The following is a 17,387-nucleotide window of genomic DNA, read 5'->3' as shown; positions in this document are numbered from 1 at the left end:
AGGGTAAAAGCCAAAAACAGCTCATTTGGGGAGTGGGTTGCTGCATACGCTGTAACAAATCTTATGAAAGCTAAACGCAAAATTGGTATGGGCTGTTGTAATGCTAAAAAAGGTGGAAAACTAGTTGGAGTTGTAAGAAAGAAATTAACTCGAAAAAAAACTAAAAAAACTAGGAAAATTAAAGTACCAAATCAAAGGGGTTCTGCTATACCCCTAATTCCTATTTTTGCAGGCCTTTCGGCTCTCGGTAGTCTCGCATCTAGCGCTGCGAATATCTACAGTAAAATTAAAGATTCTAAAAGTGGTCTAACGAAAAAAATTGGAAGAGGTTTATATTTGAATGTTCGTAATGGTAAAGGTTTATACTTAGATAAATCAGGTTTAGGTGTAAAGAAAAAAAGAAATATTAAGAAAAAAAACTAATTAGTATGCTACCTAACAGACCTCTTTCTTCACAAGACATTATAAAACATGTTGCACAGTTAAAAATTCCACATTTCCGTGGTGTATTTTCACGCGACAGCTTACCGAAAAACATTTTTAAAAACGAGTGTGCGGTTGTTAACCTTTCCGAAGTAAGTCAAAAAGGGTCACATTGGGTAGCATTCATTAAAAAAGATAATAGCATTTGGTATTTTGACAGCTTTGGTGATCTACCACCACCAATAGAACTCCAAAATAATTTTAAAGGATATCGTATTTTGTATAATTACTCAAACTATCAAAACTTTAATACATTTATTTGTGGTCGTTTATGTATTGATTTTTTACAATGTATGAATCAACAACTATAAGTCTATCAGGTAACACGACAGAGTTATCAACAATTTTTTTTCCAAAACTAACTATAGCTGAGGACTCAGAAATAGCATTAATAAATCTTCAGACATATAATTCTTTTCCTAATATTAATGAAAGCAATAATAAATTGAGAATAATTATAAAGAACAATACAATAATTAATAAACGCGATGTTTCTGTAAGCAGTAGTTCTTCACTAGAATCAGATAAGAATGCTATTGATCATAATCCAAGACATTTATCTAGATATTTCACGGAATCATATACGAGTAATATTAATAAATCTTCCGATTTTTTCTCAAAAAGTAATGAACACATTCTGAGTGAACAAACGGATAAAGAAATCTTAAAGCTTGAAATAGAACCAGGGTGTTATGAACTAAATTTTTTCCCAACACTAATTGTAGCAGAGGATTCGGAAATAGCGTTATTGAATCTTCAGACGTATAATTCTTTTCCTAATATTAACGAAAGGAATAACAGATTAAGAATAATTATAAATAAAAACAAAATCAGTAAGCGAGATATTATCCCTAAAGATAAATCGTCTGATATATTCCATAAAATTAAGCATTTGCATGAACCTAATAATCATGACCCATCATTGTTAATAACACAAGGTCCAAATTCAGATGAAGAAATGTTAGATATTGAAATAGAATCGGGGTGTTATGAACTAAGTCAAATAAATGACTACATCAAAAACGAAATTAAAAAAACTAATCGTGATATTGTATTCAGCATACTACCAAATATTAATACTTTTAGGTCTTATGTCTACTGTTCTGAAGCAGTCGATTTTACTATTGATAATAGTTTAAGACATGTTTTAGGATTTGATAAAGCAAAACTAGAACCATATATATTACATGAATCTCAAAGAACTGTTAATATTAATATTATTAATTCAATAAAAGTATTATGCAGTATTGCTCAAGGATCATTTAATGGTAACAAGCCTTCACACTCAGTCTATGAGTTCTACCCTACAGCGCTTCATGGCTCAAAACTTGTTGAAGCACCTAACAACTTAATTTATTATCCACTAATAACAAACGAGATCAATAATATAACTATAACTCTAGTTGATCAAGATCAAAGACCGCTAAAGCATTTAGGTGAAAAAATTACAGTAGTTTTACATATCAAACGGTACGGTTCATAAAATGGGGTTGAAGTTTAATACATCTCATTACAAAATTCCAGATATAAGGTTACCACTAGCTAACAAATCTATCACTCTTAAAAAGAAGTCCAAACAAGGAGCATCAGGAAACAAACTTATAAAATTAAACTCTAAAAGCCGAAATACTTTAAGACAATTAGGATTTGAATTGGTAAAAGATGCCTGAAAACAGTATTTTAGATGTTGATAGAGGTTTTAAACCGATTCAAAAATAACTAATTTTGATTTTCATTCTTATATCCCCTTTACAAAAGCCTTTAACAATAATGATGAGATAAGAATATGTGTACAGCAGACTGATGTTTATCCGTATTTACATGAAAGTTTTTTATATATTGAAGGTAATATTACAGATGCTAGTAAAGTAAAACTAGGTAATAATGGATTATCATTTCTTTTTGAACAAGTTCGTTTAGAGCTAAATGGGATTGAAATCGATAGCTCACGTTTGATGGGTGTCACTAGTTCAATCAAAGGATATTTATCTAGTACCCCAGATAATTATTTTTGTTATGAAAATGCTGGATGGACTTATCGAAATAATACAACTATAACAAATACATCCGGTCATTTTACTGCTTGTATTCCTTTGAAATATTGGATGGGTTTCTTTGAAGATTTCAGAAAAATTATATTAAATTCTCGACTTGAACTAATATTAACAAGATCAAATAGTGATTTGAATGCTTTAATTAAAGCAGTTGATACAGATGATAAAACAACAACGGGAAGTGTAGAAATAAATAATATTGTTTGGAAAATTCCTCATGTTAGCGTAGACGATAGCCAACGATTAAAGTTAATGAAGGTTGTTGAAAAAGAAAAGAGTTTGTTTTTACCATTCAGAACATGGGAAACGTATACTTATCCTGAACTCGGCAATTCAACAAATGTTACATGGAATTTAAAAACATCGTCGAAATTGGAAAAGCCTCGTTTTAATATTGTGGGCTTACAAAAAGATCGTATCAATACACTAAACAAGGATAGAAGTGAATTTTATCATTCTAAGTTAAAAAACATAAAAGTATTTCTAAACTCGAACGTTTACCCATACGATAATTTAAACTTAGATTTTACTTTGTTGTATAATATGTACACATCTTTTCAAGAATCATACTATGAAAATGGACTTCGGAATCCGATTTTAAGCCCATCATCATTTTCAACTAAAGCTCCAATTGTTGTTTTAGATGTTAGCAAACAGAGTGACTCTGAGAACGTTTCTACAATTGACTTGAGATTAGAAATTGAGGGACAGGATAATTTATCAGGTGTTAGCGCATTTTGTGTATTAATACATGATCGTGTTGTAGAGTATGTACCATTTACAAGAGAAGTTCGTAAACTTGTATAGTTTTTACTATGTAGGGAGTGGGAGGATAAATTGTATTATATAAAGACATTTCTCCAGCAAATTTTACTCATTTTATAACAACACGCTAAACTGTATGTATTAAAGTTAAATTTATAATAACGCTATAGTTATGAACAATTGTGTTGATGAGTGTGATGATTTTCATAAGATTTTAGACTATAAAAATTGTTTAAACCGTAACAAAACATTTGATATGTGTAATAATGGAATATGCTTTTCAAAACGGGGAATTTTGAGTGAAGCTGGATTTGTGTATATCGGTGATGGGATGAACGACGCTGTCGCTTGCTTTACATGTTGGCAGCGTCTCAGAACTTGGGAACTTGATGATGATCCGTAGGTTGAACATGCTTTGTGGTCACCAACTTGCGGCTATGTTCGATTGGTGAAGGGTTCTCTATGAATTGTCTTAACATATTTTAATTTAAAGAAATGTATTTGTTTTATAACTTTTAAAAAAAACAATAAAATAATAAATTTTTATTATATTTACGTTGCATATATATTTTTTTTATATCTATAAAACCCTTTACATTATATTAAGTTAGTCATTTTTGTTAAAACCTTTGTATGGTAGCTATCTATTAGTAAGATGGATTATTTTGGTCGTAACAGAAATCATTTAAATAATAATACAATTTTGGTAAATTTCCAAAGAGGTGTGAATGCATTAATGGGGTTAATAGAAAGTTTAAATAATTCACTTAATACCTATAACGATAATTTAGAAAAGAAACTAGTGGGGTTAATAGAAAGTTTAAATAATTCACTTAATACCTATAACGATAATTTAGAAAAGAAACTAATGGGGTTAATAGAAACCTTAAATAATTCACTTAATACCTATAATGATAATTTAGAAAAGAAACTAAAAACACAAAGTGAAACATTTACTAATGTAACAAAAAATATGATAGATAAGTCTTACATTGATTTAAAAATTGAAATCAATAAATTAAGGAGAGAGGATTCAAGGTGGAATAGCAGGGCATCCGATAATAGAAACCTATAATTTAGAAAAAAGAAACTAAAAACACAAAGTGAAACATTTACTAATGTAGCAAAAAATATAATAGATAAGTCTTACATTGCTTTAAAAATTGAAAACCAATATGTATTTTGTTGTTTTTTTTTTAAATTAATTAAAAATTTGATCTTGTAAATTTGTTATTATTCTATATCTCTATACCATTATTCTAATTTCTCTATGGTTCTAAGTGGGTTGTGAATGCCCATTAGTTCTAAGTGGGCTGTGAATGCCCATCAGTTATAAGTGGGCTGTGAATGCCCATTGGTAAAAAGGTTGCTGTGAATGCCCATTGGTTAAAAGATTGCTGTGAATGCCCTTATTACTACTACTGAAAGGAAACCGGAAAACCCAATCAAGGATGGGTGTGATCAACCTCCCACCGGAGAAGTTGTTACCTTCCGGCAAGACACCGGAAACGACCGGGGGATTTCGGAGAAACTCCGGCGGTGACTACGACTACCCGAGTAAAAACTCCATCCGTGGGGGACTGGGTATATCACAGGGCACACCACCTATCTAACGCCGGAAAGAAATTTCACGCGGGGTTCGCCCCGAAGTGGCTAGGTCCGGTTAAGTACGTAAAAAAGTTGGGTCCCGGGGTTTTTATGACCGGGGGAAAACGCCCGACTAAACTCCATTCGTCAGCACTGAAACCGGCCAATGACACTTTTCTTAAAAATGTTGTTGTTTCAGGAGCACACGATGGAACCCGGACGCGGAAGTAAGGGCACCTATCCAACCACCAGCCTGGGACGGAGTGGTACTCGGAGCGGAGGCAGGCGCTTAGAACGAGGCCAGGATTAGGTTCCTCCAACCTGACCTAATTGTCGACCGCCTGGAGCTGATGGAGATGGAACCGGATGTCGATGCTATCCTGAACGCCCCACCGATCCAGCTGCCTTAGATGCCCGACCGGCCGGACTAGGGGGGGAGTATGACGCGGTCGCACCGCAACCCCAGCCGGTGGCGGATGCTAACTACATTCGTCACCGCTGGGTGGCGACCGCATCCGCTACTTTAGTCCGTCAGGTCGCGGATCGACAGCGCGAACCGGTCGCCGCCGCCAGCTGACATCACTTCCTGATATCACGGTCTCACGGACGTTACCGTTTAATACAAAAAAATATTGTTAATCTGTGTTTAATAAAGTCACCCGTGATTACAACACCCCGTGTTTTTAATTAATCGAGTTAATCCTCTCCGTACGACCACAACACGTCCCACGGTATAACGTCATCTTAACCGGTTTTGAACAATTATTTTAAAATTTACGATTGGAGACAAGTGCTGGTAGATTAAAATAATTCTACACTCTACCTTTCCTTCGGCCCTAAACATAAAACTTCAATAACTTAATCGATCAATCAATATGTTTAGTACATTATTGTGAATAAAAAGTTAAAATGAAATGTATGCATTGCCATTTTAAGGGGACAAAGATAGCAATATTTGACCAAAATTTATCTAGTAACCGTTTTTCAGTATGCCAAATAATTTTAATGTAAAAAAAAAATAAGTTAAAAAATAATAATAAGAAAACATGTTAAACTATATAACAAATAAATTGATTAAATCGGGGTTCGGTTGACACTTCAGAAAGTGACTTCTTGCTTTAGTCTTTATTTATATAAAATTTAGCGCTTTTCGTTCCCCTTAATGCCAAGTTTAAGTGGTTCCATTGAATTTAAACAAAAACCTTACTCTATATACATTTAAAAATCTGAGAATTAAACCGAGAATTTGTACCGAGGACTACAATCTACCGGAGCTCTCTTAGTCCGATGACTAGATGGATCGTACTATGTTATCTTTAGACGACAAGGAAATTATTGAAAAAGTTCACCGATTAGGAACATTCATTTTGATATCTGTGCTTGAAAAAAAACAATACACGTACATCACCACATACGTTTTAAAAATGTTAACAGAATCGTCATTCCAGTCGACGAGTACACCTGCCCAGTACTTAGGTAAATTATATAATGAGTATTTACAGCCCCTTTCAAGCTTTGGCTTTGTTTTTATCGTTTATTTATTTATATTGTATTGAGATAAACTGGCTCTCTATAGTTAACAATGTGTACACACACATGAGTGCATTGTGTTTGATTGTTGCAGAATGTTTGCACGTTTTATGCAAAAGTCAATATGCAAAATTGATCGAAAACAATGGTGACTTGTTGAGATTGATAAGAGGTATGCCACTAGGACAAACACATAAAGTGTTACACGCGACAAAGATTGTATTCAAGTCGTCGACAATTGTCAAGAACAATATAATGATTATGTTGAGAAAAGAACTACAATCGAAGTACGTGTTTACTTTATATTACAATATTTTTGCCTAAACATTGACGATTATCTGAGCTCATTCTTCTGGTTGATTTATAAGACTAATGTTGGGTCGCACAAAACGTGAGGGGCATAAACCGTTTCTGAACCAATCTGTGGTTTAAAGGGCCTTTACATCTGTGTGTCTTTGGTTGAAAACCACTCCTTCTATTTTTAAAAAGCTCAACCCGACAGTGGTTTTAAAAATAGATATAGATTTCTCAATACTACACTTACCGGATGCATCGATCGTAGTACATTTTTAATTTTAATTTAAAATATTTTTTTGAATATGTAACAACCGTAATTTTTCAAATAAAAAAATAATTAGTTGAATAATTGAAAATAATTTTAAAATTGTGCCACAATCAATACCTTGTAAATTTTCTAAAGAATACAAGTGCTTACAATAGTAATAAACAAAAACTTAGTATTAACAAAAATGTTCAAGTAGAAACGTACGTTTTTGAACAAAAATTGGGTGTGTTATAAAATAGTTGATGAAAAAAAAAATATTAAATATCAAAAGTTATCTATTTGTTGTGTTAATACAACATGAGTTTAGCTCAATGTAAAAATTACCTTTATGCATGCGCCAAAATAAATTACAGTGTAGAAGTATTATATTATATGTGTTTATTATTTTTTTATACTTAACATTACATTATACGGTTACAGGGATTTACTAGTGAGATGTAGTGCCGTTAATGGATTATTAGAAATATTACGGTCCGTTTTCATGGATGATTTCAATTCGACAAATCACTTCATCGAAGATAATTCGCCTGGTCTTTTTACTCAGGTAATATTTTATGGTTTAACCGAATGTTTAGGATTAGATTTCTGATTACAGATGTAAATAAATAAATATGGTATCTTTTAAATTTGGTTTATTTTTAATAATTCGATATATTGAGACAAAGTTGTTGGGTTTTTTTTTTTTTATAATCATATTATACATTTTTTTAAATACCATATATTAATGCAAAAAAATAAAAGCCCATGTGTTATTTTTATTACACGTTGTGTAACAATAATATTATATATATATAAATAATATTACCGTTTAAATTTAATTTGTTTAAAATTTTAGATTAATTAATTATAATAAAAATACACTAATATAATTACATTAATTTGTATAATAATTATTAGGTGACTTTGTGTAATTTAAAAAACAACTACTCAAAAGATTTGCCACACGACATTAAAGAATTGTGCTTGGAAATAATAAACTTATTGAAAATTTGTCTACGTCAAAATGCAATAGTAAAATCTTTGTTCTATAGAGGTTTATTCAAATTGTCTGTGAACAACTCGAATGTAGAATGTGCTCTAATTAGTATATTATTAGACCACCTGCGGTCGTATTTAAATTATTATAAACATGACGGAAAGATTTCGCTCAAGTTCGACAAGGCCATAATAATCAATCGCGATGGACCTACGATTGTTGTTAGTATGATACAAGTTATACGGACAGTGGCAGTCGTATGTGTGTGTGCACACATCATCATACACGACTACGTCTACACCGCTGACTGTGATATTTTTCGATAATTTAACCCGATGTACTGTTATACTGATCGTAGGAACCGTTGGACGACGTTATCGTATTAGTTCAAAATTTATTTATTAATATGCTTGCAAACAACAGCTGTAATAGTGAGTTGCTAAAAAATATACTTGACCCGTTGGTCGATTTTTACAGTGAATGCAATTTAGATGAAGTTTACGTGGTAAATCTTGTATTAATATTAAAAATTGACGTTTAAAAAACAAATATTAACTATTTGAAATCATTTTGATTAATTTGTGTTCTTTAAGAATGAAAATGAAAGTATGTACGATATAATTTCAAAGTGGCAATCTCTCGAATGTGACTATTTACAAGTTGTAAATATAATTCTGTGCACCTACCAAGGATTGATAGTGTTTTCGATGAGCTACTGTTGGCTCAGTAAAAACGTGCAATGCGATAAACTACAAAAATTAATAAAAAATTACAATAAAATCACAGACAGTGTTAAAGTAAAAATTAAAAAAAAAATGTTTTTTTCAAATATACGTTCTAAACTTACTTGTTGTTTAGCGAGCTGAAAAACTTAAAAAATGTATTACAAATGATCAATCGTCAGATCATAAATTTAAAGCTGAATTTTTGGAGCCCATAATTTTTTTAAACTTTGAATCGTTATTCAACTGTTTGTGTTTATTAATGTAAGAATTTCGCGTGTTATAGTTTTTTAGTTGCCGATGAATAATAATACTTATGATTTATTTTTTTTTTAAATGTGTAACTATACCGATTGGAAGACGAATAGACGAATAACGTTGCCATCGGTTGAAATGAATGAACTATGGTGTTTTGTTCTCAGGCTACTCCAGAATTATTTATGTTTCGTAGAAGAACAATTAAAAAACAATGAAAACCCTCCAAATTTGTACGAAAACCTATGCAACGTTACCAAGTAAGGTCGCCGCCGCCAGCTGACATCACTTCCTGATATCACGGTCTCACGGACGTTACCGTTTAATACAAAAAAATATTGTTAATCTGTGTTTAATAAAGTCACCCGTGATTACAACACCCCGTGTTTTTAATTAATCGAGTTAATCCTCTCCGTACGACCACAACACGTCCCACGGTATAACGTCATCTTAACCGGTTTTGAACAATTATTTTAAAATTTACGATTGGAGACAAGTGCTGGTAGATTAAAATAATTCTACACTCTACCTTTCCTTCGGCCCTAAACATAAAACTTCAATAACTTAATCGATCAATCAATATGTTTAGTACATTATTGTGAATAAAAAGTTAAAATGAAATGTATGCATTGCCATTTTAAGGGGACAAAGATAGCAATATTTGACCAAAATTTATCTAGTAACCGTTTTTCAGTATGCCAAATAATTTTAATGTAAAAAAAAAATAAGTTAAAAAATAATAATAAGAAAACATGTTAAACTATATAACAAATAAATTGATTAAATCGGGGTTCGGTTGACACTTCAGAAAGTGACTTCTTGCTTTAGTCTTTATTTATATAAAATTTAGCGCTTTTCGTTCCCCTTAATGCCAAGTTTAAGTGGTTCCATTGAATTTAAACAAAAACCTTACTCTATATACATTTAAAAATCTGAGAATTAAACCGAGAATTTGTACCGAGGACTACAATCTACCGGAGCTCTCTTAGTCCGATGACTAGATGGATCGTACTATGTTATCTTTAGACGACAAGGAAATTATTGAAAAAGTTCACCGATTAGGAACATTCATTTTGATATCTGTGCTTGAAAAAAAACAATACACGTACATCACCACATACGTTTTAAAAATGTTAACAGAATCGTCATTCCAGTCGACGAGTACACCTGCCCAGTACTTAGGTAAATTATATAATGAGTATTTACAGCCCCTTTCAAGCTTTGGCTTTGTTTTTATCGTTTATTTATTTATATTGTATTGAGATAAACTGGCTCTCTATAGTTAACAATGTGTACACACACATGAGTGCATTGTGTTTGATTGTTGCAGAATGTTTGCACGTTTTATGCAAAAGTCAATATGCAAAATTGATCGAAAACAATGGTGACTTGTTGAGATTGATAAGAGGTATGCCACTAGGACAAACACATAAAGTGTTACACGCGACAAAGATTGTATTCAAGTCGTCGACAATTGTCAAGAACAATATAATGATTATGTTGAGAAAAGAACTACAATCGAAGTACGTGTTTACTTTATATTACAATATTTTTGCCTAAACATTGACGATTATCTGAGCTCATTCTTCTGGTTGATTTATAAGACTAATGTTGGGTCGCACAAAACGTGAGGGGCATAAACCGTTTCTGAACCAATCTGTGGTTTAAAGGGCCTTTACATCTGTGTGTCTTTGGTTGAAAACCACTCCTTCTATTTTTAAAAAGCTCAACCCGACAGTGGTTTTAAAAATAGATATAGATTTCTCAATACTACACTTACCGGATGCATCGATCGTAGTACATTTTTAATTTTAATTTAAAATATTTTTTTGAATATGTAACAACCGTAATTTTTCAAATAAAAAAATAATTAGTTGAATAATTGAAAATAATTTTAAAATTGTGCCACAATCAATACCTTGTAAATTTTCTAAAGAATACAAGTGCTTACAATAGTAATAAACAAAAACTTAGTATTAACAAAAATGTTCAAGTAGAAACGTACGTTTTTGAACAAAAATTGGGTGTGTTATAAAATAGTTGATGAAAAAAAAAATATTAAATATCAAAAGTTATCTATTTGTTGTGTTAATACAACATGAGTTTAGCTCAATGTAAAAATTACCTTTATGCATGCGCCAAAATAAATTACAGTGTAGAAGTATTATATTATATGTGTTTATTATTTTTTTATACTTAACATTACATTATACGGTTACAGGGATTTACTAGTGAGATGTAGTGCCGTTAATGGATTATTAGAAATATTACGGTCCGTTTTCATGGATGATTTCAATTCGACAAATCACTTCATCGAAGATAATTCGCCTGGTCTTTTTACTCAGGTAATATTTTATGGTTTAACCGAATGTTTAGGATTAGATTTCTGATTACAGATGTAAATAAATAAATATGGTATCTTTTAAATTTGGTTTATTTTTAATAATTCGATATATTGAGACAAAGTTGTTGGGTTTTTTTTTTTTTATAATCATATTATACATTTTTTTAAATACCATATATTAATGCAAAAAAATAAAAGCCCATGTGTTATTTTTATTACACGTTGTGTAACAATAATATTATATATATATAAATAATATTACCGTTTAAATTTAATTTGTTTAAAATTTTAGATTAATTAATTATAATAAAAATACACTAATATAATTACATTAATTTGTATAATAATTATTAGGTGACTTTGTGTAATTTAAAAAACAACTACTCAAAAGATTTGCCACACGACATTAAAGAATTGTGCTTGGAAATAATAAACTTATTGAAAATTTGTCTACGTCAAAATGCAATAGTAAAATCTTTGTTCTATAGAGGTTTATTCAAATTGTCTGTGAACAACTCGAATGTAGAATGTGCTCTAATTAGTATATTATTAGACCACCTGCGGTCGTATTTAAATTATTATAAACATGACGGAAAGATTTCGCTCAAGTTCGACAAGGCCATAATAATCAATCGCGATGGACCTACGATTGTTGTTAGTATGATACAAGTTATACGGACAGTGGCAGTCGTATGTGTGTGTGCACACATCATCATACACGACTACGTCTACACCGCTGACTGTGATATTTTTCGATAATTTAACCCGATGTACTGTTATACTGATCGTAGGAACCGTTGGACGACGTTATCGTATTAGTTCAAAATTTATTTATTAATATGCTTGCAAACAACAGCTGTAATAGTGAGTTGCTAAAAAATATACTTGACCCGTTGGTCGATTTTTACAGTGAATGCAATTTAGATGAAGTTTACGTGGTAAATCTTGTATTAATATTAAAAATTGACGTTTAAAAAACAAATATTAACTATTTGAAATCATTTTGATTAATTTGTGTTCTTTAAGAATGAAAATGAAAGTATGTACGATATAATTTCAAAGTGGCAATCTCTCGAATGTGACTATTTACAAGTTGTAAATATAATTCTGTGCACCTACCAAGGATTGATAGTGTTTTCGATGAGCTACTGTTGGCTCAGTAAAAACGTGCAATGCGATAAACTACAAAAATTAATAAAAAATTACAATAAAATCACAGACAGTGTTAAAGTAAAAATTAAAAAAAAAATGTTTTTTTCAAATATACGTTCTAAACTTACTTGTTGTTTAGCGAGCTGAAAAACTTAAAAAATGTATTACAAATGATCAATCGTCAGATCATAAATTTAAAGCTGAATTTTTGGAGCCCATAATTTTTTTAAACTTTGAATCGTTATTCAACTGTTTGTGTTTATTAATGTAAGAATTTCGCGTGTTATAGTTTTTTAGTTGCCGATGAATAATAATACTTATGATTTATTTTTTTTTTAAATGTGTAACTATACCGATTGGAAGACGAATAGACGAATAACGTTGCCATCGGTTGAAATGAATGAACTATGGTGTTTTGTTCTCAGGCTACTCCAGAATTATTTATGTTTCGTAGAAGAACAATTAAAAAACAATGAAAACCCTCCAAATTTGTACGAAAACCTATGCAACGTTACCAAGTAAGGTCGCCGCCGCCAGCTGACATCACTTCCTGATATCACGGTCTCACGGACGTTACCGTTTAATACAAAAAAATATTGTTAATCTGTGTTTAATAAAGTCACCCGTGATTACAACACCCCGTGTTTTTAATTAATCGAGTTAATCCTCTCCGTACGACCACAACACGTCCCACGGTATAACGTCATCTTAACCGGTTTTGAACAATTATTTTAAAATTTACGATTGGAGACAAGTGCTGGTAGATTAAAATAATTCTACACTCTACCTTTCCTTCGGCCCTAAACATAAAACTTCAATAACTTAATCGATCAATCAATATGTTTAGTACATTATTGTGAATAAAAAGTTAAAATGAAATGTATGCATTGCCATTTTAAGGGGACAAAGATAGCAATATTTGACCAAAATTTATCTAGTAACCGTTTTTCAGTATGCCAAATAATTTTAATGTAAAAAAAAAATAAGTTAAAAAATAATAATAAGAAAACATGTTAAACTATATAACAAATAAATTGATTAAATCGGGGTTCGGTTGACACTTCAGAAAGTGACTTCTTGCTTTAGTCTTTATTTATATAAAATTTAGCGCTTTTCGTTCCCCTTAATGCCAAGTTTAAGTGGTTCCATTGAATTTAAACAAAAACCTTACTCTATATACATTTAAAAATCTGAGAATTAAACCGAGAATTTGTACCGAGGACTACAATCTACCGGAGCTCTCTTAGTCCGATGACTAGATGGATCGTACTATGTTATCTTTAGACGACAAGGAAATTATTGAAAAAGTTCACCGATTAGGAACATTCATTTTGATATCTGTGCTTGAAAAAAAACAATACACGTACATCACCACATACGTTTTAAAAATGTTAACAGAATCGTCATTCCAGTCGACGAGTACACCTGCCCAGTACTTAGGTAAATTATATAATGAGTATTTACAGCCCCTTTCAAGCTTTGGCTTTGTTTTTATCGTTTATTTATTTATATTGTATTGAGATAAACTGGCTCTCTATAGTTAACAATGTGTACACACACATGAGTGCATTGTGTTTGATTGTTGCAGAATGTTTGCACGTTTTATGCAAAAGTCAATATGCAAAATTGATCGAAAACAATGGTGACTTGTTGAGATTGATAAGAGGTATGCCACTAGGACAAACACATAAAGTGTTACACGCGACAAAGATTGTATTCAAGTCGTCGACAATTGTCAAGAACAATATAATGATTATGTTGAGAAAAGAACTACAATCGAAGTACGTGTTTACTTTATATTACAATATTTTTGCCTAAACATTGACGATTATCTGAGCTCATTCTTCTGGTTGATTTATAAGACTAATGTTGGGTCGCACAAAACGTGAGGGGCATAAACCGTTTCTGAACCAATCTGTGGTTTAAAGGGCCTTTACATCTGTGTGTCTTTGGTTGAAAACCACTCCTTCTATTTTTAAAAAGCTCAACCCGACAGTGGTTTTAAAAATAGATATAGATTTCTCAATACTACACTTACCGGATGCATCGATCGTAGTACATTTTTAATTTTAATTTAAAATATTTTTTTGAATATGTAACAACCGTAATTTTTCAAATAAAAAAATAATTAGTTGAATAATTGAAAATAATTTTAAAATTGTGCCACAATCAATACCTTGTAAATTTTCTAAAGAATACAAGTGCTTACAATAGTAATAAACAAAAACTTAGTATTAACAAAAATGTTCAAGTAGAAACGTACGTTTTTGAACAAAAATTGGGTGTGTTATAAAATAGTTGATGAAAAAAAAAATATTAAATATCAAAAGTTATCTATTTGTTGTGTTAATACAACATGAGTTTAGCTCAATGTAAAAATTACCTTTATGCATGCGCCAAAATAAATTACAGTGTAGAAGTATTATATTATATGTGTTTATTATTTTTTTATACTTAACATTACATTATACGGTTACAGGGATTTACTAGTGAGATGTAGTGCCGTTAATGGATTATTAGAAATATTACGGTCCGTTTTCATGGATGATTTCAATTCGACAAATCACTTCATCGAAGATAATTCGCCTGGTCTTTTTACTCAGGTAATATTTTATGGTTTAACCGAATGTTTAGGATTAGATTTCTGATTACAGATGTAAATAAATAAATATGGTATCTTTTAAATTTGGTTTATTTTTAATAATTCGATATATTGAGACAAAGTTGTTGGGTTTTTTTTTTTTTATAATCATATTATACATTTTTTTAAATACCATATATTAATGCAAAAAAATAAAAGCCCATGTGTTATTTTTATTACACGTTGTGTAACAATAATATTATATATATATAAATAATATTACCGTTTAAATTTAATTTGTTTAAAATTTTAGATTAATTAATTATAATAAAAATACACTAATATAATTACATTAATTTGTATAATAATTATTAGGTGACTTTGTGTAATTTAAAAAACAACTACTCAAAAGATTTGCCACACGACATTAAAGAATTGTGCTTGGAAATAATAAACTTATTGAAAATTTGTCTACGTCAAAATGCAATAGTAAAATCTTTGTTCTATAGAGGTTTATTCAAATTGTCTGTGAACAACTCGAATGTAGAATGTGCTCTAATTAGTATATTATTAGACCACCTGCGGTCGTATTTAAATTATTATAAACATGACGGAAAGATTTCGCTCAAGTTCGACAAGGCCATAATAATCAATCGCGATGGACCTACGATTGTTGTTAGTATGATACAAGTTATACGGACAGTGGCAGTCGTATGTGTGTGTGCACACATCATCATACACGACTACGTCTACACCGCTGACTGTGATATTTTTCGATAATTTAACCCGATGTACTGTTATACTGATCGTAGGAACCGTTGGACGACGTTATCGTATTAGTTCAAAATTTATTTATTAATATGCTTGCAAACAACAGCTGTAATAGTGAGTTGCTAAAAAATATACTTGACCCGTTGGTCGATTTTTACAGTGAATGCAATTTAGATGAAGTTTACGTGGTAAATCTTGTATTAATATTAAAAATTGACGTTTAAAAAACAAATATTAACTATTTGAAATCATTTTGATTAATTTGTGTTCTTTAAGAATGAAAATGAAAGTATGTACGATATAATTTCAAAGTGGCAATCTCTCGAATGTGACTATTTACAAGTTGTAAATATAATTCTGTGCACCTACCAAGGATTGATAGTGTTTTCGATGAGCTACTGTTGGCTCAGTAAAAACGTGCAATGCGATAAACTACAAAAATTAATAAAAAATTACAATAAAATCACAGACAGTGTTAAAGTAAAAATTAAAAAAAAAATGTTTTTTTCAAATATACGTTCTAAACTTACTTGTTGTTTAGCGAGCTGAAAAACTTAAAAAATGTATTACAAATGATCAATCGTCAGATCATAAATTTAAAGCTGAATTTTTGGAGCCCATAATTTTTTTAAACTTTGAATCGTTATTCAACTGTTTGTGTTTATTAATGTAAGAATTTCGCGTGTTATAGTTTTTTAGTTGCCGATGAATAATAATACTTATGATTTATTTTTTTTTTAAATGTGTAACTATACCGATTGGAAGACGAATAGACGAATAACGTTGCCATCGGTTGAAATGAATGAACTATGGTGTTTTGTTCTCAGGCTACTCCAGAATTATTTATGTTTCGTAGAAGAACAATTAAAAAACAATGAAAACCCTCCAAATTTGTACGAAAACCTATGCAACGTTACCAAGTAAGGTCGCCGCCGCCAGCTGACATCACTTCCTGATATCACGGTCTCACGGACGTTACCGTTTAATACAAAAAAATATTGTTAATCTGTGTTTAATAAAGTCACCCGTGATTACAACACCCCGTGTTTTTAATTAATCGAGTTAATCCTCTCCGTACGACCACAACACGTCCCACGGTATAACGTCATCTTAACCGGTTTTGAACAATTATTTTAAAATTTACGATTGGAGACAAGTGCTGGTAGATTAAAATAATTCTACACTCTACCTTTCCTTCGGCCCTAAACATAAAACTTCAATAACTTAATCGATCAATCAATATGTTTAGTACATTATTGTGAATAAAAAGTTAAAATGAAATGTATGCATTGCCATTTTAAGGGGACAAAGATAGCAATATTTGACCAAAATTTATCTAGTAACCGTTTTTCAGTATGCCAAATAATTTTAATGTAAAAAAAAAATAAGTTAAAAAATAATAATAAGAAAACATGTTAAACTATATAACAAATAAATTGATTAAATCGGGGTTCGGTTGACACTTCAGAAAGTGACTTCTTGCTTTAGTCTTTATTTATATAAAATTTAGCGCTTTTCGTTCCCCTTAATGCCAAGTTTAAGTGGTTCCATTGAATTTAAACAAAAACCTTACTCTATATACATTTAAAAATCTGAGAATTA

The 17,387-nt window shown here is 30.8% G+C and overlaps 2 protein-coding genes across 2 annotated transcripts; both read left to right on the top strand.

The window, feature by feature from the left end:
• Positions 1-6,522: 6,522 nt before the first annotated feature.
• On the top strand, positions 6,523-12,040 carry LOC126845277 (uncharacterized). Its single transcript, XM_050583926.1, has 3 exons — positions 6,523-6,706; positions 7,405-7,528; positions 11,636-12,040. The coding sequence occupies exons 1-3, from the start codon at positions 6,594-6,596 to the stop codon at positions 12,038-12,040; spliced, it is 642 nt and encodes a 213-aa protein (XP_050439883.1). The 5' UTR covers positions 6,523-6,593.
• Positions 12,041-14,027: 1,987 nt separating this feature from the next.
• LOC126845276 (uncharacterized) lies at positions 14,028-15,794 on the top strand. The gene is made up of 3 exons (XM_050583925.1): positions 14,028-14,214; positions 14,913-15,036; positions 15,390-15,794. Exons 1-3 carry the CDS (start codon positions 14,102-14,104, stop codon positions 15,792-15,794), a joined length of 642 nt encoding a protein of 213 aa, XP_050439882.1. The 5' UTR covers positions 14,028-14,101.
• The last annotated feature ends 1,593 nt before the right edge of the window (positions 15,795-17,387 follow it).

Source organism: Adelges cooleyi, unplaced genomic scaffold (genome assembly GCF_023614345.1).
Source record: "Adelges cooleyi isolate 19-005CV unplaced genomic scaffold, UGA_ACOO_1.1 ACOO_flye_CR_arks_rails_tigmint_CR_PRNA_729, whole genome shotgun sequence".
NCBI lineage: Eukaryota > Metazoa > Arthropoda > Insecta > Hemiptera > Adelgidae > Adelges > Adelges cooleyi.
Note: the sequence above shows the minus strand (reverse complement) of the source record. Positions and strands in the feature narration are given on the sequence as shown.

Coding starts and splice junctions, on each gene's coding strand:
- LOC126845277 (XM_050583926.1), top strand. CDS start 6,594: ATGCCACTAGGACAAACACATAAAGTGTTACACGCGACAAAGATTGTA. Junction 6,707..7,404: donor AGAAAAGAACTACAATCGAA/GTACGTGTTTAC, acceptor ATACGGTTACAG/GGATTTACTAGTGAGATGTA. Junction 7,529..11,635: donor CGCCTGGTCTTTTTACTCAG/GTAATATTTTAT, acceptor AATAATTATTAG/GTGACTTTGTGTAATTTAAA.
- LOC126845276 (XM_050583925.1), top strand. CDS start 14,102: ATGCCACTAGGACAAACACATAAAGTGTTACACGCGACAAAGATTGTA. Junction 14,215..14,912: donor AGAAAAGAACTACAATCGAA/GTACGTGTTTAC, acceptor ATACGGTTACAG/GGATTTACTAGTGAGATGTA. Junction 15,037..15,389: donor CGCCTGGTCTTTTTACTCAG/GTAATATTTTAT, acceptor AATAATTATTAG/GTGACTTTGTGTAATTTAAA.